Source organism: Typopeltis vanoorti, chromosome 11, assembly GCF_054136105.1.
Source record: "Typopeltis vanoorti isolate ZY-2024b chromosome 11, IOZ_Tvanoo_1.0, whole genome shotgun sequence".
Lineage (NCBI taxonomy): Eukaryota > Metazoa > Arthropoda > Arachnida > Uropygi > Thelyphonidae > Typopeltis > Typopeltis vanoorti.
The window spans coordinates 17,638,477-17,666,411 of NC_143559.1; the positions used below are offsets into that span (position 1 = coordinate 17,638,477).

Sequence of the window (27,935 nt, forward strand, 5' to 3'; positions counted from 1 at the left end):
GGTCTTATATACAAATTTCTTAGCATTGTCCCATGTAAACGGACTGCACACTTAATTTCCTCCATGCTCACTGAACATTTCTTTCAAGTTATATTAGGAAATAAAATGTCCCGACAACGAAAACTTAATAATGGTCTTCCACAAGGGTCAGTATTGGCACCCTTACTTTATAACCTATACACATATGACTTGCCTGCTACCATCTCACGCAAGTTCTGTTATGCTGATGACACTGTAATTGCCATTCGACACAAAAACATGAGTCAGGCTGAAGACATGCTTTTTAAATGGGGTAAACGACCATCCCCGCATTGTGATTGTGGAGCTCAGAGACAAACTGTGAACCATATTGTGACTCAGTGTTATCTCAGAGCATATTCAGGAGACAAATTGGACTTTTTAAGTGCTACACCCGAAGCTATGAACTATCTGACCAATATGGATGTAACCTTGTAATTTTATTGGTTTTTAAAATGACTTTTGACTTTTAATTTTATATGTTATTAAAGTGTATTGTACTGCATGTTTTGATATTCATGCCATACGAATAAATAAATAAATAAATTCAAGCATTTAATCACACTAAGCTAATTCATGTTGTGAACTGTGAAAATAAACTTATGACAATATTATATTACATTTGCACAACTACTTTAAGGGTAAAGGTATTGGAAGAATGAGATGCACTTCAGCATTTAATTAAATTGTGTTATTTTAATTTTTGTGTTTATAATTACCAGTTTATTTCGTGAATGAAATTTTTACTGTGAGAAAAGTACAATTTTTTTTTTTTTTTAAGTAATAGATTGTCTATTACGTATGTCTTGTGTACTATATACTGCAAGTATATAGATGTCCTACAGTATTTAATTAGATTGTGCCAACTTTAATTTTGGTGTGTATAATTACTGGTTTATTTTGTTAATGAAATTTTATTCTGAGAAAGGTGCAATTATTTTATAACTGCACTTTAATTAAAAAATTATTAAAATTAATAATTTTCATTTCATTTCATTGACATTTGATTTCCTTAGTATACTGAATGAGAGTTTTTGCTCTCTTAAGGTTTCTGCCTAGTTTCTGAAGAGAACCAGTTTGAAACAGCTGTCAGGCTAGTGAAACCTTAAAAATATGCATTAATAAAAGGTGAATATATAGGGCAAGGTTAATGGTTTACGTTATGAATTTTAAACAAAACAGACAAATAAAACTGCAAGTTTTTGTAATTTTTTTTAAAAAAATGGAATGCTGTGGTGTTCAAATTAAGGATTTCAGATGCAGAAGTTTTATTTCCAGATAGCTGGAAATAAAACTGCTTTAATAAATTTGCTGGCAGCCACCCATGATCAATAATGTGACAGTGAATGAGATGATAAAAAATGAAAAAAAAAATAGTAAATTATGCAAAAAAAATAATACACTTTGAATGCTTTTAGAACAAGGCTGTTGACTTCACATTGATTACTTCAAGGTTTTATAATGCAAGGCATACTTTTGAACATGTGTATTGCTATGAATTATGGGAAGGTTCACTACCCAGAACTGGTTTCAATCTCCTATTAAAGTGCAAGGGAGTCATCTCTAAAAACTCTGAGTACCCTTAAAGATCACTCCTAACCTCATCACTGCTAACATCAATTACTTCAGGACACAGCACTGGTCCCATCCAGTGAGAGGCAGAAACCTACCACTGAGCAGAATCACTATACTCCCAGAAAGCCTACATAGCAAAATACTGTACATGACTATAAATTAAAGATGCCAAGAAACATATTCTTGATATTATCCTTTATCCAAGTGTAAGCCAACAAAGCTTGTATGTGAAGACACTTCATGACTAGGGTACTTGTATATAAAGGCTAATGAATTCACATTAGTTACCTTAGTATCCTATATTGCAATCCACATATCCTTATGAACATGTATAATGCTATGCATTATGGGAGAGGCTAATACCCAGACTAGTTTCAAACCTTTATTGAGGTATGTTTAAGTGCAGGAATACCCCTTCACTTAATATCTCACCCTGGTGAATATTGCATAATATGAGTGGTCTACACCACCTAGTCAAAAATTTAATATCTCCTAGAATGCTTCTTTTACCAAACAATTAGTGACCCGAAGGATCATTTAACTCAGCGGTCGGTAGTTCTACTCAGTGAGAGGCCCACCACACCACTGAGAAGAACCCTCAGCAGTGACTCTATCCAATGGCAGGCCCACCCAAACCACTGAGCAGAGCACACATATCTCAGGGAAAGCATCAACTTCAGCAAATCAGTGGGAGTCAACCTTTATTGAGGTGAAAAACTAAAGGGGTCCTATACAAACTACTCTAGCCCGATGAAGACCTCATCATAGGGCTAGATATCAGGCTCTCTTGCACCACCTAGCAAGAGAGCCTGATAGTATTAGAAGAAAGAAAAGACAGATAGTATGAGAGAGAAGGCCTGAGTTTCTTTTTTATCATCATATAGCCAAAAGCTATCAGTTTTACTTTCTCACAAATCTCATATAGATGAATGACCAAAAGACAAATTAAAACTAAAGCTTCTCTGCCCAGGATTGTTCTCCAGACATCCCTGCAATTGGCTATAAGACCACATTGAATTATGATGATGGAACTATTTAAAAGCCTCTCGTAACAAAAATAGACAGAATTTTATCTCACCCTGATGAATATTGCATACCATGGGTGGTCTACACCACCTAGTCAAAAATTTAATATCTCCTAGAATGCTTCTTTCTAAGTACAAAAATTATTGGACTGACAATAAAATTTCCTCAATACATTATTATAAAGCATTTGGATGTCATATTGCTGGTTTTTAAATCCATGTTTCTTTCTAACCTTCCATAAATGGTATTTTAATTCATTAATTATAAAAATCAAAATTCTCTTCCCATTGCTGACAGGTGGTGGGTACTGCAAAAGAAAACTTGTTCTGTTGTAAGTAATGAAATGCCCAACGCATTACATAATCTGTTCCAAATATACAAGGCAAGAGGGCAGCTGTAGAATGCATGTTCTACTGTTTCCAATTGGTAACAGATGTCACAGATTGAATCTCCGATCTTAAAGTATCTCCATTTGAAGGTATTGAAAAATACCATCAAATGGAGAACGGCCATATGCAATTATCCAAGCAAGATTCCTCTTGCTTGGATAATTGCATACCAGGTAACCAGGGTATCCAGGTAACATTACTCCAAGTTGAACAGAGGGGCTGGAATTTAGTTGAAAAGATCAACGGAAAATTTGTTGGAAGTCTCCACGGTCCAGAACTGATCTCTACTTTTTCCATGCAGTGGAACTTAACTGGATTATAACCTGACATGTTGATGTTAAGATGTTTTATCTGAATTATCCTATTTATAAGGGAAGAAGAGATATAAATTCGATCCTTGATTCATATATTCACCTTGATTCACCAATACCTTGATTCATGTATAATGCTGTGCTCCAGTGCTGTGTCCTGAAGTAATTATATGTAGAAGCCTAAAGGTTAGGATTGCATATCCTCCATATATCTACTAGTTGAGCATTGTAGAGACATGTTTTTAAATGTGCATATCCCACTTTTCCACTCCTGGAGTTTCCTCCTATTTTGTCTAATGTGGGGTTTTCAATACAATTCCAGTCTCTAACTGCAATGATGTAGTGGGCAGCATATAAATATGGCTGCAATTCCTAGAAGAATTTTTGTCCAACTATTCCATTGGATAGAGCATAAACATTTATAAACATTATTACACATCTACAGTATTTCCAATCTATTGTCAAGATTCTCCCTTCTGCATCCATTTGGATATTAGAGAATGACCCGAGGAGGAGGAAGGGGGGGGGGGTCAAGAATAAGAACTCCTACTCCAGCCCTGTTAAATCTTCCAAAGCTCCAATAAGAAAGAAGTGGATATCTATCTGCTAAACTTTTTTGTTATATCTTTATATCTGCAGAAGTATGTTTCTTGGAGAAACAAAAACCTGATATTATGGCGTAGCATACGTTTTCATATAGTTTCTTGTTTAATTTGCCTAAGGAATCCTCATACATTTAATGAGGCAATGCTAAAAGGAGATGCTATGATTACTGAAGTATCAGTGGTAAGTCTTTAACTTCTAGATTTTGGATGAACCTGATGAAGTCCTCAATCTATGAAGGAGCAATTGTGTAGCCTGCTTCTTGTAAACTGTTTTCCAGTTTTTTACTGTTGCTTTCCATTATTTCAATTTCATGCCTATCATTCATGATTTTGAAAGCTAGTTATTTTCTTTTCATGTAGATGATAACTGTACTTTGAATCAATAAACTTTATTATATTTTCTTTAATTGTATCTCTTGCTTTCTTTTTATTAGCATGAGTTGGTTCTTTATAATCCATAAACTCTTCTGAGCCTGAAGAGTTTATTTGATGATCCACAGCTTTCTCATTCTTTACATTTTTTATTACTTCTTTTTCTTTTCATTGTAGTTCTTTTTTTTAAATTTTTTTTTGTTTATCTTCAATTTTTTTTTTTAAATTCATCTTTCTTTTTTGATGATCTTGTCTGCATATTAAGTTCTTTCAGTTGTCTTACTTGCTTTTCTGTTTCTTCTTCAGTTTCTCCTTGTAGAACAGTTTTTTTTTTTTTTTTTTGCATTTCAATGTGTTCCTGTTCAGTTGTTATTTTAGGTTCATTATTGGTAATTTCAACTGGTGTTGTTCCATCTATATTTGACTGGGAAAGTGGCTACTGCTGATCTGGAATTTTGTGGCTAATTTCTAACTGATTTGGTAGCGCACTTTTTGTGATTTTACAAAGTGTAGTTTGCTTAGCGTTGTCTCAGCTAGACTGAATTGGAAGATTTGGGAACTCTTCATTATGCCTCTCTGATATATATGGTGTTCTAATTGGCTCTACAGGAGCTCCCTCTCTTTCCGCAAAAGTTCTAAAAGTACAGGTGTTGACGCCGTTTTCAGAATTTTCGCATTTCTGACAGGGTTTGAGGCACTGATTAGCGATATGTCCTATCTCCATGCAGTTGAAGCATTTAGATTTGGGACAGGTGGTATAAGATATACTTATACCACCTAAGTGATCATATAAACTGCAACACAGGCATTGACGTTATACTCCGGGATAGTTTACCATAACTCAGGTTGTACCGATGTTGACAAAATTTGGTACAGGCGCCTTCATATCCATTGTGAAGGTGACATCACCAGAAAACTAATTTTGATCTTCACTTGACAAACCCTTTTGTATATTACTAATCTTACCTCATTTCGAAAATGTATGTATAAGAATTTCATTACTATTCTCTATATATTCCATCGGAAATCTTTCAATTTTTACTGTTTTTGCCTGGCTCCCAACCATTACAGGAATAACTGGGGTGCCTTCAAAAGTAAAACCCTGTAATAGTTTGTCCCTTGTTTCCACATCTTTAACTATAATTAAATATTTCCCTTTTGGGTGAAAGAATAAATGTTATTTGCACTGACTGTCTCTTTTAAAACCTTAGTTACCTGTCTCGCTTCTTCACATCTGGGAATTTCAATTCCTAGAGTTTGCATCCTTGGAGAAATTGGTACCATTATCTCAATTCGGAAAAAGACTATAACCTCTGTATTTAATTGGAAGAAAAAAAAAAACTTTCAGTCATAAGACAAGAAAATAATTCCGTGATACAGAAATAATTCTACACCACCACCAGCAAATGTTTGTTTGAGCTACTATAAATGACAGCAGTGAGACTGCTAAAAGTAATCCCATAATGCAGATAATAACTGCACTATCAGCAATCCTAATATTTATTAAAAGGAACCAGTGCTAGTGGGGACAAAACCACCACTAGCACCAATAAAATAAATTAAAGTGAAAAACAAACAAAAGAAAACCAAAATACTTATCTTGCCAAAAACCTAGATCTCATCAGTGGAGATTTTATTGAGGTCTCATCAGTGGGAGTTAGACCTAGAAGTGATACCAAAGTTGAAGTAATGCACTAGTCATATTTCCATATACAAGTAGCCAAAAGGTGTCACACCTTATTACTAAAATACTCTGCATTAGAAATAGATGTTGAATGTGTTTTCACTAGTTTATACTATAAATTAAATCTGCCATGAAATTATATTCTCGATTTCATCCTTTATTTAGGTTTTATTTTATTTATTCAAATGATTTTAAAAAATTAAAAAGATTTTATCCTATATCTAAGCAAACAAAGTGAAATTGAGTATATAATTTGTTGGCATCTTTAATTTATAGTATGATCAATTAAAAAAAATTTCAACTGTAGATGACTAAAAGAAAGTGCTGTGCATTAGATATTGAGGCAACTGATGTTAAATCAACAGCCTCTAATTACAAATAACCCAGTTCTGAAAATACATCACATTGCTTACACTTGGGTAAAGTATTTAAACATAAATATAATTTCTTCTCTATTATATTTCACATTGTAACCAAGTAGAAAAATGGTCTACACTTTATCAAGTGATTTGTTTTCCTCGCCTACTTGTTGAAAATTTTTCCACTTGGTTATACTATAAACTAAAGATACCAAGAAATTGTGCACTTGGTTTAATCCTTTATCCAAGTGTAAGCAAACAAAGTTTGCGCCTGAAGTATTTTCAGGACTGGAGCAACTCGTGGAAAGGTGGTATGACTTCACATCACTTGCCTTGGTATCCCTTAATGCAAAGCACATATCCTTGCAGATATGTATAATGCTATACATGGGTAGTGACCCTTCCCATAATGCATAACATTATACATACCCGTAAAGATATGTGCTTTACATTATGGGATACTAAGGCAAGTGATGTGAAGTCATACCACCTTTCCACGAGTTGCTCCAGTCCTGAAAATACTTCAGGCACAAACTTTGTTTGCTTACACTTAAATAAAGGATTAAACCAAGTACATAATTTCTTGGTATCTTTAATTTATTCCTCGCCTACTCTTTGTGCTTCTCATGCAACTGATTAATACCACTGATCTTATGCTACCTCCATAATACAAAGTGTATCTTATTCTTCCAGATTGCATGCTGAACCTCTTCATTCAGTCATGCCTACCTTATTTAATCCCCTTACTTACCCTTGGAATATATTTAGACATTGCCTCTGCCAGACAGTTCTTAAGTAGGCTCCTCCTCCTCCTTCCATGATACAATTGTAAGCTTCTTCTAGAGCTTTTCATAATCACCAACCTTGTAGTTCCACATATATTCCTTTCTCAAAGAAGTCCTCATATGGCTGCCCACCACCCAGGTAATTACTTCATAGTTACTCTCACCAACTGGAGAAAAACTTGACACCCCATGTATAGTAATATCACCCTGATGAAATGATCAGAACCAAGATCCTTGATTCTCACATCCCTCTTTACTTATTGCTTGTGGTAGCTGTCCCACAAAAAACTCCAGAAATTTATTATTTTTTCCCACAGATGCTCTCTCTTCATGCCAGTCTCTAGTACCACAGATGAAATCACACATAATAATCTCTTCTTATTTAGTAAACTAATTTGCCTATATATTTCCTTGACTCTATCCAGACATTTTCTTGATATTGCTTTCCAAATTGTCAAGTTTATAGCAATATTCAACTAAATATTCCCCCCCCCTACCTCGTATTATACAGCCTCAAAACTGCTGCCACTTTCTCCTCTTGCATCTTCACTTTACATGGGTATGGCTCCTCTGCTATCATCAACAGCACTTCCCGATCCCCCATCTTTTTTTTCTTCACATGAACTCCTCCATCTTAATTTCCATCAGGATATAGTCCTCATGCAACCATGTCTCACTTACTCCACCATTTTTGGGTAAATGCACTCAATCAATACAACAATTTTGTTCTCCTTATTTCTGATGCTACTGGAATTTGTACAAAAAGAAAAGAAAAGAAAAAAGTAGTTCATTTCTGGATCTATAACAAGCATTGGTGATACTACTTCTCAGATGTGACTCCTCCACTCTCCCTTGGCCATTCTTTTATGTCGCCACCTATCCATAATTTTATCTAGCTTCAAATGCTTTCCTTCCAACCTAAGTGAGTCATCACTCTTAAATTCTTCTTTGAAGAGTGTTAAGAGAAACTGTCAATCATTTTATATGTAATTTTTGGGTTATAGCCATTTAACTACTTGATACTGTCTACTTGATACCTTCTAATTCCTGTTAAAGATACTTTGGAGCAGCAAATATTATGTGCTATACGAGGATGGTCTGAAAAGTTCTCAGCCTAACAATGAAAAAATGAATTTATAATTTCAAAATTATTTTTATTTTTCAACATAATCTCCCTTAAGACTAATACATGTATTCCTGTGATGCTCAACCTATAAAGCGCCATTATCCCATCTCTTTAGTGAACCCTGTAGTGGTTCTCAGTAAGATCTGCAGCTGCAATCACCTCTTGATTCAAAGAAAAACACTGACCAGCGACCTGCTGACCAGTTCTTATTAAACACTGATCAATTCTGTTAAAGATACTTTGGAGCAGCAAATATTATGTGCTATACTCTTAGTATCAAGGATTTATAGTTCTGTATATATGTGATAGATGGTGTGCAGATGAGATAGGAATATAGTGATCTGTAAAAGTTGGTCTGCAGTATGCAAAAGCTGAATGCAAGCCATCAGATTCATGCCTGAAAAAAAAAAGATATTGCTCCTGATGATTCTTTCTCCAAAGTAAATTTGATTGTACAAGTTCTAACAGCCATTGAACAATTTCTGTACATATCCTCAAACTTTCTTTGCACCATTCCTACTATACAGCCTATATATTGACTTGTCTGCAATCATGGCCCTTCTTCTTCTTAGCTCACCCATATCATAATGTCCACAGCAGACTGGCAATCACTATTATTCTTTCACCCTTCTTATTTGCTTTTTTTTTTTTTCACATCTACTCACATACCACCCTTGTTACCTGCCAGCTCATTTGTACTTGCCAAAATAATCATCTCACTCATTTTCCTTCTCTGCATCCTATCAGCATCACTAACATCAATATTTCCCCAAGGAAATACGATTTCATCACACACTCCTAAAGAACTCCTCTTATCCTTATCATGGTGTGCCCATACAAAACTTTCTCCTTACCTCTGTCTCTCTTTTGCTCTCTCATGCTCTGCTTTCTCTTCTCTCGTCACTCTCCCCCCCCTCTTTTGCCTTGCCGTACCACTCAGCAGACATTTCTCCAACAGGACAAAACACGATATAGAAGCTCATGTTTTGTCCTGTGAAGGACTTCACAGGAGTCTGCTGTCTCTTTCATCACCATTTGGTCATTCTCTTCATTTTCCACTGTTGTATTCCTGCAAAGACTCTAACCATGTGCACCCTTGCTCACTTCCACCACTTTACTTACAATAACAACTTTGTCAACATTCAGTCACATTTTCATGCCTATCATCATTTAGCTCTCTTTTTCTCTCTCTCCACTTTACTTACAATAACAATTTTGTCAACATTCAGTCACATTTTCATGCCTATCATCATTTAGCTCTCTTTTTCTCTCTCTCTCTCTATACACATGCACACAATCACTTCTGACACTCACTTTTGAATCAAACTTATGCTAATTATTTTCTGATGCTCCATTAATAATTTTGCAGAAATGATATGCATTGAATGTGTGATGAAGCATTAGAAAATAATTTGAGTAATTAAAAAAAACATTAGAAACTTTATAAAAATCAAGTGGATATTAAATCCAGCATTATTTCAAAGCCAAAACTATTCATTTTATAATTAAAGTAAATAATCAATATTGTACTTTTTAATAACTCTTACCTCGATTTCAGGCATTAAGCCTTTTATGTTAAAATAAAAACTGAAGTATACCATGTTGAAGACACCATGACGACCTAGTGTAGCTGTTATACCTTTGTTCAATCCATCAACACCATATCCTTTGGTGTTGGCAATTTCTCTTGCTATAGCAAAACTGCTTGGTTGCTTAGTAAAGAAAACAATATGAATAATCATATACCATAAACACACCTAAAACCTAAAAAAATCATGCAAGTAAAAGGAAACATTGTTTTTGACTCAAGTAATTATTTATATAGTATTCCAGTTTACTGCCTTATAAACTGTCATATATATGTATGTATAAAAATATACAACTACAAGTACTAGCATCCAAATGTTTATAAATCATAGCTTGGTAACAAAAGGCATGTTTATCCCTAATATTAACAGCTGATCAGACTACTCTTTGGTAGCATTCAAAGTCTTAAACTCTCAAGCTATATCTTCCACTAACAGGCCATAACCGAGTGTTGCCTGCTTATATTTCACTGGCTAATCTAATAAAGTTCTTCAACTCAACCTATAAATTGTTTGACAGGGAGAGAGGTGCTTTCTGCAAGTCAAGCTAATTTTTTATATTTATTTTCTTCACAGAAATGGTTTATACCTTACAACCTCATTCATGGTATCAAAAAGTACCCCATTCTACACTACTCATATAAAATTTCATCTTCCTTTATGTTGGCTAGCCTGGTTTGTCCAGTAACACTTCTGTCCTCCAGCCTGTGGATTCAAATCCCACTCTGGGCAAGATGCTTGTGAATGTCTTTAGGTAACAGGTGAATTTCATTACGTAGTTTGAGACTGCCACTCTACTTTATAGAAACCTGAAGCAACTTGAAAAAGAAGATTCATGTTAGATCTCTAGAGGAAGGTTTCAAGATTATCTAACCTTTACTTTACCCACAGTACTAATGCGTACCAGACTTCCAACTTTCTGTGGGTGGAAGTTTCACATTAAGATAACAATAAAATGAAAACTAAAAAAAAATTGTTTTGAAATTTTAAAAGTAAAGAAAATAAATATAATAGCCTTTTCATGGGCAAATACAAGAAAGCCTAAACATCTCCTCTTATTACTTTATTTTTACGTGGATGTTATTATTATTATTATTCAGGCCTCCATGGAGTCAAAAGACTCATCGTGGGAGGTCCTTCCTAGAAAACATAAAGGCTATCATACCATTCCTTGAACTCATTGACCGTTCTTGCTCTCACCACTATCAGACAATGCATTCCATGGTTCAACACCCTTCATGCAAAGAAACCACTCCTCACCCGCTTGCTCACAGCTTCCTTTTCCAACTTTTAGGGATGGCCCCCCTTGTCATCGCTTCTTCCTGCTGTTCCACCAAGCGAAAGAACTCCCCAGTGTCAACCCTGTAACTACCTCTCAACAAGTCTCAATCATATCACCTCTCCTTCTTCTATCTACCTAACTCTGCAATCCACATTCCCTCAGTCGATCCTCATAACTAACATTGTATAGTCCTGAAACCATCTTTGTTATCTGCCTCTGTACCCTTTCCACAGTTAATTTATACGCTTCAAATCCTGGAGAACAATAGTCTAAGTGTGGTCTGATCTGCCTTGGACATGAATTTTTGTGAATGTCTTTACAATGAGAATGAAATATGGGCCAGTGTAAGATGATGGCCCATTTATTGGATGCCCAAGGTGGCTTGAAAATGTTCCATGTTTGGTCTCTAGAGTAGAGTTTCCAGATTATATATAATGCAGAATGATATATGTTCTAGATTCTACATAATCCAGATGTCCTCTGAGTTTTAGCAATGTGACCTCTAAATTTTTAATCCTTATTGACCATTATCCACATATTTCTTATTTCCTCCACCTTTGTACCCTCACCAGTTTTATACTATCCATCCCATCTGCTTCTCAAATTTTAAAACCTTACACTTTGCGACATTGAACTGCATTCTACTTGCTCACTCACTCAAACTATTCAAGTCCTATTATAAAGCCACAATATCTTCTCCTTACAGCCGTCCCTAACTTTGCATCCAAACAACTGCACGTACTCTTTTAAACCTTCTCTAATATCATTAACATACCAGTTAAACAATAACAACAAAACAGACCCTCATGACCACTGCTGACTATGCTTTTCTGGGATACTGCTCCTCCATATACAACTTGTGGATTATTTATTGGACAGCCAATCTGCAGTCTAACACATGAGTCTTTTATTCAAACCCATCAGTCTGTTATTCAAACCCATCTGTTTCAAACCCATTAATTATCAACTGTTATGAGGGGTGCTCTGTCTAAGGCCTTTGCAAAATCTAAACATATCATTGTATATGCATCTCCCATGTCCAATGCATTCATCACCTTCTTGTAATAAGAAAGTACATTGCTAAAACATGATCTTCCTTTAGCAAACTTATGCTGTCTATCAAAGAGAATGCTGCTGTTATCAACCCAATTCTGGATCTTGGCTTTCACTGACCACTCCAACACTTTAACCATACTCCAGACACACATAGATTGGTCTAGAACTGAAATTTCAGATTTATAATCTCCCTTATGAAGTAGAAAAATTTTGCACTCTTTCCATTACTTTGTAATTTGGCCCATTGTAAGATTCATGTTTAATAACAATGTCAAGGCAGTTGTTATCTCACTGAAACATTCCTTCATGACATGACATGATATGTCATGTCATGAAAGAATGCTTTAGGATGTCAAATTGAGTCAATTCTCCTTTTACTACTTCCTGGTTGTATACTGTCAATCCCTCTTGTTTACCAGTGCACTATGATGTCACGCTCACAAGCAGGACCGAGCCGTGCGGTTGTGCAGATTGTGCGCCGCACAAGGGCGCTTGAAGATAGGAGCGCCATTTCACCACGGGGAATAATTTTAAAAAATATAAATTTTCTTATTCTTGAATTATATCATTTGAAGTGAAACGTTATCAGTATTACCACAGATTTTATTTCACAGAGTAAGCATCGACTCAGCGAAAATTTTAGAAATATTCTCGATTGTTTATTATATTTTTAGTGGGAATTGTTAGTTTAAGACAGACCGTGAATTCATTCTTACGGTGTGCTTTGCCCAGTACCGTCGACAGGATGTAGCATAGAGGCAGCCTGCCTCACGGCGCTGCTTAATAAGGGTGCTCACTCAGTCATATTACGGCAACAAGATATTTTACAAAAATACAGCGTTTAGTTAACAAATAAAAAGGTGCCATTTCTCATTGACAGTTAAATATCTGCTTATTATATTTTATTAATAAAAAAATTACAGTCATAATTTTTACATTTACTAAAACATTTTCGAACCCACTTATTAGATACTTAAGGAAACAACCCATAAAGTATCATATGATGTGAATTTCATAAACTTTTATAGTCTATATATAAATATATATCTATTAAATTATATTATGCATCAATTCTCCTACTCAAACTGTGGGTTTCTATCTCCCCGAATTTCACATTTGAGCAATAATTCGCTCCCTGCAATAAACAATACACCATCCCCAACAGCCATTATACTGCAGAAACACTAAAACCAATTAGTTTTATCATGTCACTGGATAAGGTTTACAGACATCATTTGCAGACTAATATATATTTCTCAACAAATAGTGCAATTACAGACAACTGGGAATATAAACACTAACTAATGAATGACATCTTCCCTCCAAAAATTGCTATATACAGCAGGTGCAACATATGGTTTTGCTTGACACTACCCCATCATAGACGTGTTAAAACTAAGAAATATATAGTGAATGCATTTCAGATATTATGGAAATCGGTTTAAGAGAATTAGCATTTCAATTCAATTGTCAGCTTGTTTTGTTTGGGTAGCTCGATCTTTTGTTAATACCGCACCAATCATATGCACTTCTTAATAGAGGCTTTTTCTCTATTATACTGGCCTACAATCGTGCACATCTATCACTTCTCATTAGTAATTTGTCAAGGATTGTTCATTACGTATCTCAAGTCTTAAATTACTGGTAATTTTTGCTTGATATAATGGGAAAGAAGATGACTCTATTTGGATAGATAACTGATTACACACAAGGAAACCACTCTTGAGGATAGAAGAAGTGATGGAGAATAGAAGATTCTTGGTAAGTCATACCCATTTTCAGTTTTTTTTTTCTGAAAACTTTAGTTTCCGAAAATCCCCACATATCTCGCAGCACGATTTTTTAGCTTTAATTTTGGGAAAATAAGTGTGAGTTATAGTCGAGTAAATACGGTAATTTTTTTAGCTTTCAAATTGTTAAGCATGGATCATTGGTTAAAGACTGGATTTATAAAACGCACAAAAGAGAGCAATATTGCAGTTATAGAAATAGGCAATTTCACTTGTCTCATTGATGATAAATTATTTATATTAAGTAAAAATGATTAGTATCTTTATAAATTTTGTTCTATTAAAAATAAATCATGTTTTTTTTGTTTAAATGTACATCTAAATTCAAATAAAACACAGTTACAATGAAATATATTTTTATTTATTTATTATTATTATTTTGATAAGGGTATTTTGAAATGGTACTTAGTAATAATGAAATTAAAGAAGGGTACACGGATATCTGAAGTTTCAGAAACACTGATCTATCCAAAAATATTTAGTCTGAAACATAGATGTACATTACAATGTTAGTTTTCTTAAATTCCGCTTCGAATTTGAATAGACGAAATAGCATCTGTCCAAACACGCACTTACATTTTTTTTGGAGTCATTTCAATTTTGAATGTGAAACATATTGAGTGTATTGTGTATTCTGTGTTTAAGTGACTTTGGACAATTTGACTTTGAATTTAATTGTGTACTTATTTTTAGATTTTTGATAGACAAATAAAATTTTAAAGATAATAGTTTATAAATTATAAACATATTAATCAGCTGAGGGACATTAGCTAAAAATCCAGTATATATGTGGGATAGACTATCGGCGCATCAGACTGACGCGGCTCGAATTAAATTAATAAACATAGGTTAGATGAGCTTTGTTTACACATACTGCAATTTCTTGATAATTTTTGGTGTATTTTTGCATCATTTCATTTTGTGCGTTACTCTAACAGTGTTACTGTGCAGTTGCTTTTTGTTTTATAAAATATATTTATGGTTGTTTAGTAAATTTTTTGTGAATTTGGATTATTATTCATGTAAAGTAAGTACATCTATTATATTTTTGCTAAGTTTGAAAATCAGTTAAATTGTTTAATTTTAGTTAATTATCTTATTTTGAAAACAAAAGATTTTTATGTTATGTTGGGTAGACGTCTAGAAAATAAATAATTTTCAAGAGATTTATTTATATATTTGTTCTTGTTGGAAGACATTGGGATTGGGGTCCTTTTACTGATTTCTTTAATAAATAATTTTAATATTCTAGAAATTTCTTAATTATTAAACAATTACCAGAATGTAAAAAATACTAAATAAATATCACTGAGAAATCAATCAGTGGCTAATATCTCTACATGTTAATTTTCAAAAAATACCTAAAATGTAAGCATATTTAGTATTCAAAACATCTGAAAAATCAAATTCTGTAATTTAAAAAAAATAGTCTTGGGCCATTCACCTTAAAAATAATAGTCGGTTAAGGGGTTAAAAAATAAGTTGAAGGGAAAATTTCAGAAATTATTATTTATTTTGGTGGACAATTTTTAACGCTCTTCTTATTTTAAACTCTAACCAAGTGTGTTAACCCTTAGATGTTGGGAAAAAAAAGCCAAAGAAGTTATCTGGTGCACAAAACAGGAAAAGACAATTGCAGCGAGTACAACTGGAACATAAACTGGTTGGATCACTGAATAAATTTTTAACTTCAGGACCACATAAAAAACGAAGAACAGAAAGTTCTGATGAAGCAAGTACTTCGTGTAGCTCTACTCCAGAAAAAGAGAGGACACAAGGTAACTATGAAGAAACAAATGTTATTTGCGAAAATGAAACTGGACTGTCTACAGAAGTTGCAGCAGAAGAAATATTGGATTCCGATTCAGCGAAACACGAAACTTCAAATTTTAATGTTAATGATCCAGGTACTTGGCCGAATCATATAATTACCAAAGTTAGTGATTGTTTAGTTGAGCATTGCCCGTGTCAAGTAGTTAATAAAGAATTTCCCAAAGATGAATCTGGCCGCAAGTTTTCCGATTCATACTATTATTGAACTTTAGCAAATGGAGAAAGACTTTTACCAAGTTATTTAGCTTATTCAGAATTGCGAAATTCGGTTTTCTGTTATTATTGTAAAATATTTGGTAGTCAAACTTCCCAACTTACTAATGAATACGGTTGTAATGATTGGCAACATTTGAGTCATATACTAAAAATACACGAGACAAGTTCCGCGCACATTAAAAACTGTTCAAAATACAGCGAACTTAAAATGTCTTTGATTAAGAAATGCACTATTGATTGCACACAACAAAGATTATACAAAACTGAGAAAAAATATTGGCAATCTGTTATAGAACGGTTAATCTATATAATACACTATTTATCAAGACAGTGTATAGCTTTTAGAGGCTCTTCACAAAAACTTTTTGAAAATGATAACAGCAATTTTTTAAAGTTAGTAGAAACTGTCGCTAAATTTGATTCGATAATGGCAGAACACTTGCATCGCATCCAAACATCACAAAAAAGGAACATTGCTCATTATTTAGGTGATAAAATACAAAATGAAATCATCCGTATAATTTCTGAAGCTATAAAACAAAAAATTTTAGAAATGGTTAAAGAAGCGAAATATTATTCATTAATTCTTGACACTACTCCTGATATAAGGCACACAGAACAATTATCTATTGTTATTAGATTTGTTAATCAAAATAAAGATACAAATATAGCAGAAATTCATGAACGTTTTTTGGGTTTTCAATCTGTAGAAGATACCACTGGGCAAGGACTATTTCAATTTATAAAAAATTATTTAAAATTATTGAATATTAACATTTCGGATTTACACGGCCAAGCTTATGATAACGGTTCCAATATGCGCAAACATAATGGACTGCAGAAAAAAATCCTTGAAATAAATTCAAGGGCTTTTTTTATTCCATGTGCTGCTCATTCATTAAATTTGGTAGTTAATGATGCAGCTAAGATATCCTGTGAAACTAAATTTTTTTGGGGTAATACAAGAATTATAATTATTTTTCAATATCTGTGAGACGTTGGGCTATATTAAAAAAACCCTATTCATGTTTTAAATTTGAAACCACTTTCTGCTACTAGGTGGGAAAGTAGAGTAGAAGCAATAAAGCCACTTAAAAATAATATCAAGAAAATTTACCAGGTTCTTTTTGATATTACAGAAGATGAAACTAAAGATATTGATTCTAGAGTTCAGGCAGACAACTTAATTTCAAAGATTTATTCGTTTTAAATTTATTTGCTCTGTTCATGTTTGGTATGAAATCTTAAGTCTCGAAAATGTTGCAAGCAAAATAATGCATAATCCGACATTTGATATAGGAAAAATTACAGAAAATCTTGATTATGTTATACAAGAATTAAATACTCGCCGAACAGACCAATATTTTGAAAATATTATTAGAACTGCAAAAGAAGTAGCAAGCAATCTTAATATTGATCCTATTTTTCCAGACATTTGCAAAAGAACAAAAACAAAAATGTTTGGTTACAAAGCATCAGATGAGACAATGATCCTAAACAAAATTTTAAAATAATTTTTTTCTTCGTGATTTTAGACACGACAATAATTTCAGTCACGGAAAGATTCATACTCTTAAAACAACATAGCGAAGACTTTAAAGTTATAAGAGACATTAGCAAATTAAAAGATTGGAGCGATGAAGATTTAATGAAACATTGTAAGAATTGCACTTAAAACTGAGCAACAATCAAGATTCCAACAATCGCGATATTGATGGTATGACTTTATTTGAGGAATTAAAAACTTTGCAATGTTTTATTAAAAAAAGAGTTGGCTCCTCAGGATGTTTTAAATTATATATACGAAAATAAATTAACCGACATGTTTCCGAATACTGCGATTGTGATGCGTATTTATTTAACATTACCAATATCCGTAGCATCAGGGGAAAGAAGTTTTTCAAAACTGAAACTAATAAAAAATTATTTGCGGTCAACAATGTCTGGAGAGCGTCTAACGGATTTATCAATTATATCAATTGAAAATAATATTATGGATTCATTAGACATTAAAGATATTATTAAAAATTTTGTGATAGCCAAAGCAAAACAGATAAATATGTAAAATAAATCTATATTTATACTAATTGTTATATAGTTAAAGCATGAATCCAAATTATCTTTGTTATGTAATATTTCTTTTTATATTAAAATAAAAGTAATTTTTGTTTATATATATATATATTCTGTTGTATTTATATATTAAGGAATAAACATTTTAGAAAATGTTTATAATTTCAGTAATTACAATGTTCTACTACTGTTAAATAAAATTTATTTTTATATATGCATATAAACTGTTTTGTACTTTTAACAAAATAAAATTTTTCGCAAAAATTTTTCATGGAAACTTATTTTATGGGGGCGCTGAAAAACGTTTTGCACAAGGGTGCCTCCTACCCACGGTGTGGCACTGCTCACGAGGAAAAGATGAAATACCTTTATGAATTGCTCATTTAATACCTGAACTATCATTCTATCAAATTGGTAGAATGATAACATTATCATTCTACCAATATCATCTTTCCATAATTATTCTACTATTAGTCACATATTAAAATAACTTTTTTTTTTGACCTCATTAGCTAACTGCTAATCATGCTGTTGGTTTGCTATCCTGACCAAGTGAGTCATCTTCCTGGCTTGCTCTCTATACTCCTCATACAACTGATTATCTGATTATTACTTCTCATCTTATGCTGCCCCCCCATAATGCCTTCTTGTTCTTCTTCCAAATTGCACATTTAATCTGTTCATTCAACTATTTAACCTCCTGACCCTTGGAATGCATTCATACATTGCATCTGCTAAATAGTTGTCAAACAATGTTTAAGCAGAACTGATCCTCATTTCATGATATAGCTCTATGTTGTCTCCTTAGCTTTGCATAATCACCAGCCTTGAAGTTTTGCATATATCCTTTCTTCACAAAAGTCCTTCTATGCTACTACCACCCAGGTGATCACCTCATTATCACTCAATATTATTAATGACTATACACTGAAATGAGATCAGTGAAAATTTCTGGGAAACTTTCTGCATATGGATATTGTAACAACATGGATATTGTAAATATTAGGAGAAAAGAATTATGAGTACTTATGAAGAATAGCAATAAGGGATGCATGAGCCTGGTGATTAATTGTGAAATCTGCCACAAAAATTAGTGAGAATCTGTTTAATCTGTTTAATTGAAGAGGATAAGCATGCAGAAACAGAATGTGATGGATATAGCATATTCAGAGAATATGGAAGGAGCAGAGGGAGGGTATCACAAATGATAGCTTAACTCAACTAAAATAGAGAAAGAGGAGAACAAATACAGCTTCATAACCCTTTTCTTTGTGACGAGTCTCACAAGAAAAGGGTTTAGAGCTGTTTGGGACAGAGGTTAACAGGATAAAATATATAGTGAAATGTTGCTATAGACAGAGGCTTTGAAAAAAAAAGTCCCTGGTCTATGAATTACACAGACAACCCCAGTAAACCCTAACCAACTAATATGTCTCATATCTAATCATATCCTCTCTCTTTCTATTCACAAGTATCTACAAATTGCATACTCTCACTCTGTCTTCATATTCCAGACTGCAGAGACCTGACACTGACTTAGTGAATCTTCTCTGGATTCTCTTTTACGATATCCTCATCTCCTTGTAAACCAGATGACCAAATCAATACACAGTAGTCCATATGTGGCCTGATCAAGGGAACCATAATAATAGTTATTATTATTAACATCTGACCTCCATGGAGTCGAAGATGCATCATGGAAGGCATACACTATTGCACACAATGATCTTCCAACTATGCTTTAAACTGATGCAATGTGTCTACACCACAACACACTCAGGCAATACATTCCACTCACCAAACATCTCCATGCAAAGACCCTACTCCTCACTCCTCTGCTCACACCCTCCTTATACAGTTTCCAGCAATGGCCTCTTGTTCTCCCCCGCCTCTTTCATTCTGCGAAAAAATCTCTTCCATGTTGACCTGATAACCCCTGATTAGCTTATATGTCTCAATCGTATTCCCCCCCCCTTCTTCCTCCTATTCACAAGGCTCTGCAACTTACATTCTCTCAATCTGTCCTCATACTCCACATTCCAAAGAGACTACCCTTTGTGAATCTTCTCTGGACCCTTTTCAACATATCCTCATCACCATGAAGCACCCAGCAACCAAATCTGTGAACAATAATCCATATGAGGCCTGATCAAGGCCTTATACAATGGCATCATAACCTATTTCTGCATGTCAGGTCCTTCGCATCATTTGCCATTATCCGATGTGACATCTTCACAACTTGTGCAATGTAGCCCCTGAATTTCAGGTCCTTGTCCACCATCACTCTTAGATCTCTCATCTCCTCTACTTCCTTTAAATTTTTGCCATCATACTTTGCATCCCATTGTTGCTTACCATATCTCAAAACCTTACACTTGGCAACATTGAACTTATAGTTCCACTTACCTGCCCATTCATGCAATCTATTCAAGTCCTCTTGTAAGGCCATAACATCTGCTTGACTCTGCATTGCTCTGCCCAGTTTTACATCATATGCAAATAGCTGTAAATCACTAGTTAAACCCATCCCAATATCATTAACATACAAATTGAACAGCAATGGCCTCAAAACTGAACCCGTGGCACACCACTAGTGACCTTTCCCTTTTGGGATAACTTTCTGATACCTATCCGATAGCCAGTCACTGATCCAACTCAGAAGTCTGTTATACAATTCCTTCTGTTTCAATTTATTTAACAGCTTCTCATATGGGAGTCTATCAAAAGCCTTTGCAAAATCTAAGTACACCACCGTATAGACATCTCCCCTGTCCAAGGTATTTGTCACCTTGTTATAGTACATAAGTAAGTTAGTGAAACATGATCTCCCTTTAACAAACTCATGCTAATAACCACAGAGAATACTGCTGTTATCAACCCATTTCTGTATCCTACTTCTAACCAGTCTCTCCAGTACCTTCACCACAACTCAACTCCAGATATACAGATTGGCCTATAATTTGAAGCTACAATCTTATCATCACTTTTATGCAGTGGAACAATTTTTCTCTCCTTCCACTTCCTTGGAACCTGTACTGTTATATGACTATTAAACACTCATGCCAATGCTACTGTCAATTTCCTGGAACATTCTCTTAAGATGTGTGGTGATATGTCATCAAATCTTATCACCTTATTGACATCAAATTTATTTATCTCCTCAAATACCTCCTGCTCACTCACAATTAAGCGATCCTCTCCTATGTTCTCTACACTTAATTTCCTCACGATTCGACTCTGATTAGGATGAAACAACCTTATAAATTGATCTTTGAATACCTCAAAATTTTTCTCTCCTTCCACTTCCTTGGAACCTGTACTGTTATATGACTATTAAACACTCATGCCAATGCTACTGTCAATTTCCTGGAACATTCTCTTAAGATGTGTGGTGATATGTCATCAAATCTTATCACCTTATTGACATCAAATTTATTTATCTCCTCAAATACCTCCTGCTCACTCACAATTAAGCGATCCTCTCCTATGTTCTCTACACTTAATTTCCTCACGATTCGACTCTGATTAGGATGAAACAACCTTATAAATTGATCATTGAATACCTCAACAATGTCTTCTGCAGGAGTTACCATTCTATCACTTTCATCCATTAACTCTGCTTAATCCCTTTGCATTAATTTTTTAATTTTAGCAATGTAATCCTGAAACTTCAGATCTCTGTCCACCACCACTCCAAGATTTCTCACCTCCTCAACTGCCTTCAAAACTTCCTCATTAACTGTATACTCTGCATCCCATCATTGCCCGCCAAATTTCAGAACCTTACACTTTACAACAATGAACAGGTAGTTCCACTCACTTTCTCACTCACACAGTCTTGAGATCTACTGTAAGGCTACATCTGCTCTGCTCCTCTCTTCACAGCTACATTTTTTTAAAAAAAGTACAATGTAGACTACTATATTAACTAAAACAAATTTAATTACATTACTTCTGCTCATAATTCTTCCAGACTTTGTAATATCTGCAAACAACTGCATATCTCCAGTTAAAGTGTGTCCCAATATCATTAACATATGATTTAAACAATAATAAGTCCCAAAAGACTGCTGTAGCACACCACCAGTGACCTTCCTTTTTAAGATATCTCCTCCCCATACATACCAGCTGATACTTATCTTCTCTTTCTCTCTGATGTCCAGTGAGTTTGTTACCTTGTTGTACACAAGCAGATTGCTAAAACATTACCTTTCTTTAACAAACCTATGATGACCATCTCAAAAAACACTGGTGTTATCAACCTAATTTTGAATCTCCCTCTCCAACTTCTTAGTCACAACTCCAGACACACAAAATGGCCTATAATTTGTAGCCTCACTCTTATCACCCCGTTCATGAAGTGGTAATATTTATTATCTTTCCACTCCTTTGGAACTTACTCTCTTGCAAGACCTGTTAAACTGGTATGCCAATGGTGCTGCTAATCCCCTGGAGACGTGGTTATATGTTGTTAAGTCCTACAGCCTTATTAACAGTTTAATTAATTATTCAATCAGGTTTACTTAATTATTAAGGCATCTTTATGGAATATGAAGTGTCACTTCAAATACATACTAACCATGATTTACACAATGCCTATCATATTTCTCTTAAACTTATTCACTGAAAATTACTCATTTAGCAATTCATTTCACTCATTCATCTCTCTCCAAGCAAAAATTCTTTTATTCACACACTTCCTGATTATATTTTTATGCAATTTTTAGAAATGAACCCTTTTTTCTTTCTCCTCCTGTTATGAAATGAAATTTCATAACAGGAGGAGAAATTTCATAACTGTTATGAAATTTCTTCTTAATCTCTCCTATAAAATTTCTTTAATGATATGACATAGGCAATTCTAACATGTCCCATATTTACCACTATAACAATAAAACAATAAATTACATGATAACCACAGTAATTAACTTTAGTGAAATGAAAGTACAGATATTTCATACTGAAAATAACAGTACATCATCAGTGTGTAGAAACAAGCAAATCAAAGAAACAGGAATACAAGGTACATACAGCAGTCAGTGGTTTACCAATTAAAAACTGTTGCTGCATGCTAGAAATTAATATTAATAAATATTATTATTAAAAACTATTTTTGATGGTTACATAAAATAAGAATCTCCCAAACTTTTGGAAGAGAGAGAGAGACAATCGTTCCGATTCAGATTTGGCTGATGTAAAAGGGCTTTGCAACTTTCTTTGAAAAGGCGTTCATATTTAAACCTGCTTCTATGGAGAAGATAAGCTTCATCCCACTGGATCCTGTGTTTAGTGTCAATACTATGTTGTGCCAGACCAGAATTTTGAGGTTTCATGTATTCGATATAATATTGATGTTCATTAATTCTTTTTTTCCAGTCTGCCCAAAGTATGTTAGATTATGATGTTCAAAAGGTATCCGGTAAACACCAGCTAATGATAGAGGTGACAGTTTGTCTTTTGTAGATGGCAACAGATGAGAAATTTTGTTGATAGGAAAATATGATGTGTGAAGGAAATTGCATTTCCTTCACATGTGCTCTCCTTCTCTGCCTTCCATGTTCACATAGTTGAAATCCCCCATAATAATTACCTGCCCTCTACTCATTGAGCTTATTTGCTGATGTATACTATCCCCATCATTCTTTCCATTCCCTGGTCTACAGAAGTATCCAACTGTATATTTTGTTCTACTCTATCTCACACTAGATAGCCTCAAATGTGCTATTTTTACTGGCTTGCAGTTGAATTTCTACCCTCTTCAGTTGTTCATTGGCTATCATCAGTAATCCTCCAGGCATTCTTTTTCTCTCTAGCCTCCCTGAACACTCTGTACTCTTCACATTCTATCCCACTAACTATATCAACTTCTGTCAGCCATGGGAAGGTACATAAAGTGCAAAAGTCCCTTAGGCCCACTAATATCCTGATACTTTATACTAACTATCCCATTCTTGTGTGTACCAGTGGTACTAACTCAAGTATTTTATGCACATTCATGCCTCACTAATTGGATTGCATCACCTAAAAATGTGGTGAGTGCAGAGACAATGAATTCTTTTGAATCATGGTATGATGAGCTGTGTGTGTGTGAGAGAGAGAGAGAGAGAGAGAGAGAGAGAGAGAGAGAGAGAGGGGGGGGGGCTACTACAGCAGTGAGTCTTTTGATTCCATGGAGGTCTGATGGTGATAATAATATCAACTCAACAGTGCTACTGTCCTTCTACAAATATTTTACCCTTCATATTTTTATATACATTTCACACACACACACACACACATTGCATTGAACACAATCTCACATATTAAAATCTCCTAACAAAAATATGTCTTTTGTTATATTATGCTTTGGTGTCATATCAATAATATTTAGTGCAGTAAAGAATACTACACAGCACTATGTGACACAGTCATCAAAAACAACAATCACAAATTAACCAAATATTATTAATTAAATTTGAAAAAAAATTGCTGACATTTCTGCTCCCTTCAGATCATCAGGAATTAACATATTCTTCTTCTTCTATCAGATTATCTTTGCTATAACAGAAAAGTGATCAGCTAGCTCATGACCAGTATAAAGCATAGGCAAGAAGGTTGATTTCCTTAATCTTTGTTTTGATTTATTCTGATCAAGCCAGAGGAAATCAGAAAAAAACATTATTAAGTGCAATGGTATAATAACTAGATTGTTTAATTGAAGTTTCAATACTTAAATAAGAAATGAAATGGGGATGAGTGTGAAGCCAATGACATGAATAAGTGATCAGTTGATAGATATCAAAGAGTAGTATATGACGGAACAAAATTTAAGTGGATGGGCAGAGTTAGTGATGAGTGAATGTGTTTAACGAGAAGTATGATACATTATGGGAATAATGGGTAGTGTGGTATGCTGTGAGCAATTGTCCAGATTTCTTGATGTGGTCAGGGATCAGGATCAACAGGGAATGGAAAGAGACCCATAGTACCATTATATAAAGGTGGCTCTAAGACAGATGTAGCAAATTATAGACTGATCACTGTCTCAGGATTTAGGTACTGCAAAAGCCGATTAGGGCCATAATTCAGAAATCGTGGAGATGTTGCCTTAGTAATTTACTCAGTTGAGTTAGATAAAGGAAATTACTATAACTTGATATTGTTCATTTTAGATTACTATGTGGAAATCTAAGTTGAATGTCAATGGGAATGGATATGAAGAAGGTGGCTGATAAATAGACATCACAGAATGTGGTACAGCAGAACTTGGAGAAGATATACTGATGTTTAATCTGTACATTGGATATTGGAAATGAACTGAGTAGGAATATCCAGTTGTTTGCTGATGATGCTAAACTGGGAAGTGAATAATAAACACAGGTAATTTAGAGATCCGCTCCTGCAGCATGATTTCAAGAGACTGTGTCATTACGATTAAAGGATGATAGTTGTCAAATATAAAATGCAGAATGTAAAGTTGGATTGTGAAGATTATAACCTATTCATTACTATGATGGGACTGCAGTGCAAGAAATTAATATGGGTTAATATCAGGAAGTAATAATGGACAGAAAGTTCAAAGGCCATATTATTAAAATGGGCAAAATTGCACTTGGATGTTGAAAAGCACATTGATGGATAAGGAAGTTATTATCCTGCTTTCTAAGGCTTTTTGATTAGATCCATTGGGACTGCTTTGCAGAGATTTGGTTGTTTGAGTTTCTTAGAGATGAGGAAGTGGTAGAGAGAATTAAGAGACAGGTGATCAAGATGATAAAAAGTATGTGAAATACTCCCAATTAGGATACATTGAAGGTTTGTCAGTTACAAAATTTGGCTTATTGCTATAGTCTAATCTTGTTGTTTGGCCTCATTCTGAAAATGAACTTACCACTTTCCTACAATAGATCAATAGCCTTCACCCACACATTCAATTCACCATGGAAAAAGAAAAGGCTAGTAATTTACCATTCTTGGACATCCTTCTTACATGCACACCTTCCAGTAATTTATCAACCAGTGTTTACCGAAAACCTACTTTACTGACAGACACATTCATTAAAAGTCTGCTCATCACGCCTCTCAAAAAATTGGTATTATCAAGTCTTTAATTAATAGAGCACATAATATGTGCTCCTCTCCCTGAAGCTTACAACAAGAACTTCTCACTATCAAGACATTAATGGAATTTAATGGCTACATTAAAGTTAGACCCCTAATCAAATCCAGCAGATAATTGACTCCTATGTTCCAACACTTCAGGATTCTTCAATAGACCACAGGGTTCCAATCCCTTATATTTCTGGCATCTCTGAACCGATTGGTAGAACTTTGAAGAAGTATCATCTCATTCCCACAGCTTTGCTTGAATCAGTATCATGGCATATAAAACTGCAAGGGCTGGATGTTGATAGTGCATGGGAAGTGGTAAAGGAGTGTTTGAGGGAAGTAATGATAAACTGCATACCTAGACTCAGGAGAGTAAATAAAGTGGGAGTTAAATGGATGAATATCATCATTAAGCTGGAGCTACAAAAAATTTATGGAGGGAATTCAAAGAGAAAAGTGACCAGCAGGCACATGAACAGTGCAATGCACAGGCCAGAAAGGTAACCAGTGTGGTAAGAAAGGCAAAAGTAGAGTATGAAAGGAAATTAGCTGTGCTGGCCAAAGATAATGTTTCGATATATTGCAAGTAAAAGGAAGAATGTTTATGGCAGAATGATTTTAATGAATACTGATGCTAGGGAGATAACTGAATCAGTCAAAAAAGTAGAATTACTAAGTAAATACTTTTCAAAAGTATATCATCCAGGGTGGAGATATTGCAGTAATGAAAGAGGCAAAGACTTATATGGCAATTGAGGTAAATGAAATAGAAGTGCATAACATATTACAGAACCTTGATGTAAATACAGCTATGGGATTAAATGGGGACTAACCAAGTCTTGGCTCTGGGTTAGTCCCGAGGGGGTGGGGGTGGAAAGAGGATAAAATACTTCCATTGCATAAAGGAGGCTCCAAGACTGATGCAGCAAATTACCAACTGATTAGCAAATCAGGAGTTGTTGTCAAGGTACTGGAGAAGTTGGTCAAGAGCAGTGGATAGAAGGAAATGTGATACTGTATGGGGGAATCATGGTTTTTGTGAAGGGTAGGTTGTTCCTCAGTAACTTGTTCACTTTTTATAATAGAATGACAGTTGAGTTGGATAAAGGTAATGGGTTTCCAGTGATACTGCTGGACTATGCAAAAGTCTTTGACAGGATATCACATGGAATTCTAATCAATAAACTGGAGCACATGGGGATGGATATAGGGTTGGTGAGGTGGATTAGAGGGTGGTCGATCAAGAGATAACAGATAGTAGTATACTCAGGAGTCGAGTCAGAAGAAGGCCTGTGACTAGTGGCTTGCAACAGTGCTCTGTTCTTGGGCTGCTACTATTTAATTTATACATTAATGAAATGAGAGGAACTGTTCAGTTATTTGCCGATGATGCAAAATTGGGTAGAGAAATAGTTAATACAGATGATGTTAAAAGTTCACAGGATGATTTGGATAGACATGGAAGTCTGGGCAAAGGAAGAATGAATTTCAGTTTAATGTGACAAAGTGTAAAGTTATGCATTTTGGGGTGAAAAGATTACCAGCTGTATACCACTCTTGTGTAGAGGCTTAAGTGCTGTGAGGACATTATGTTGGAGGTTTAATGGATTTTTTACAACACTCAAAATTTTTGAGTGTTGTAAAAAATCCATTAAACCTCCAACATAATAAAGCTGTATACCACATTGATGAAACTGTACTCCAGGAAACTGACAAAGCCAGAGATTTGAGAGTGTTAGTGGAAAGGGAGTTAAGTTTAGA

General features: G+C 34.4%; 1 protein-coding gene across 4 annotated transcripts in view; it reads right to left on the minus strand.

The window, feature by feature from the left end:
- Positions 1-27,935, minus strand: part of LOC150101336 (mitochondrial 2-oxodicarboxylate carrier) — a 223,235-nt gene that overhangs the window by 75,321 nt on the left and 119,979 nt on the right. For all 4 annotated transcript variants that reach the window (XM_090400214.1, XM_090400216.1, XM_090400217.1 and 1 more), the window contains exon 6: positions 9,798-9,962. In XM_090400214.1, the coding sequence (XP_090256340.1) occupies positions 9,798-9,962 (165 nt within the window). The remainder of the gene's footprint in view (positions 1-9,797; positions 9,963-27,935) is intronic.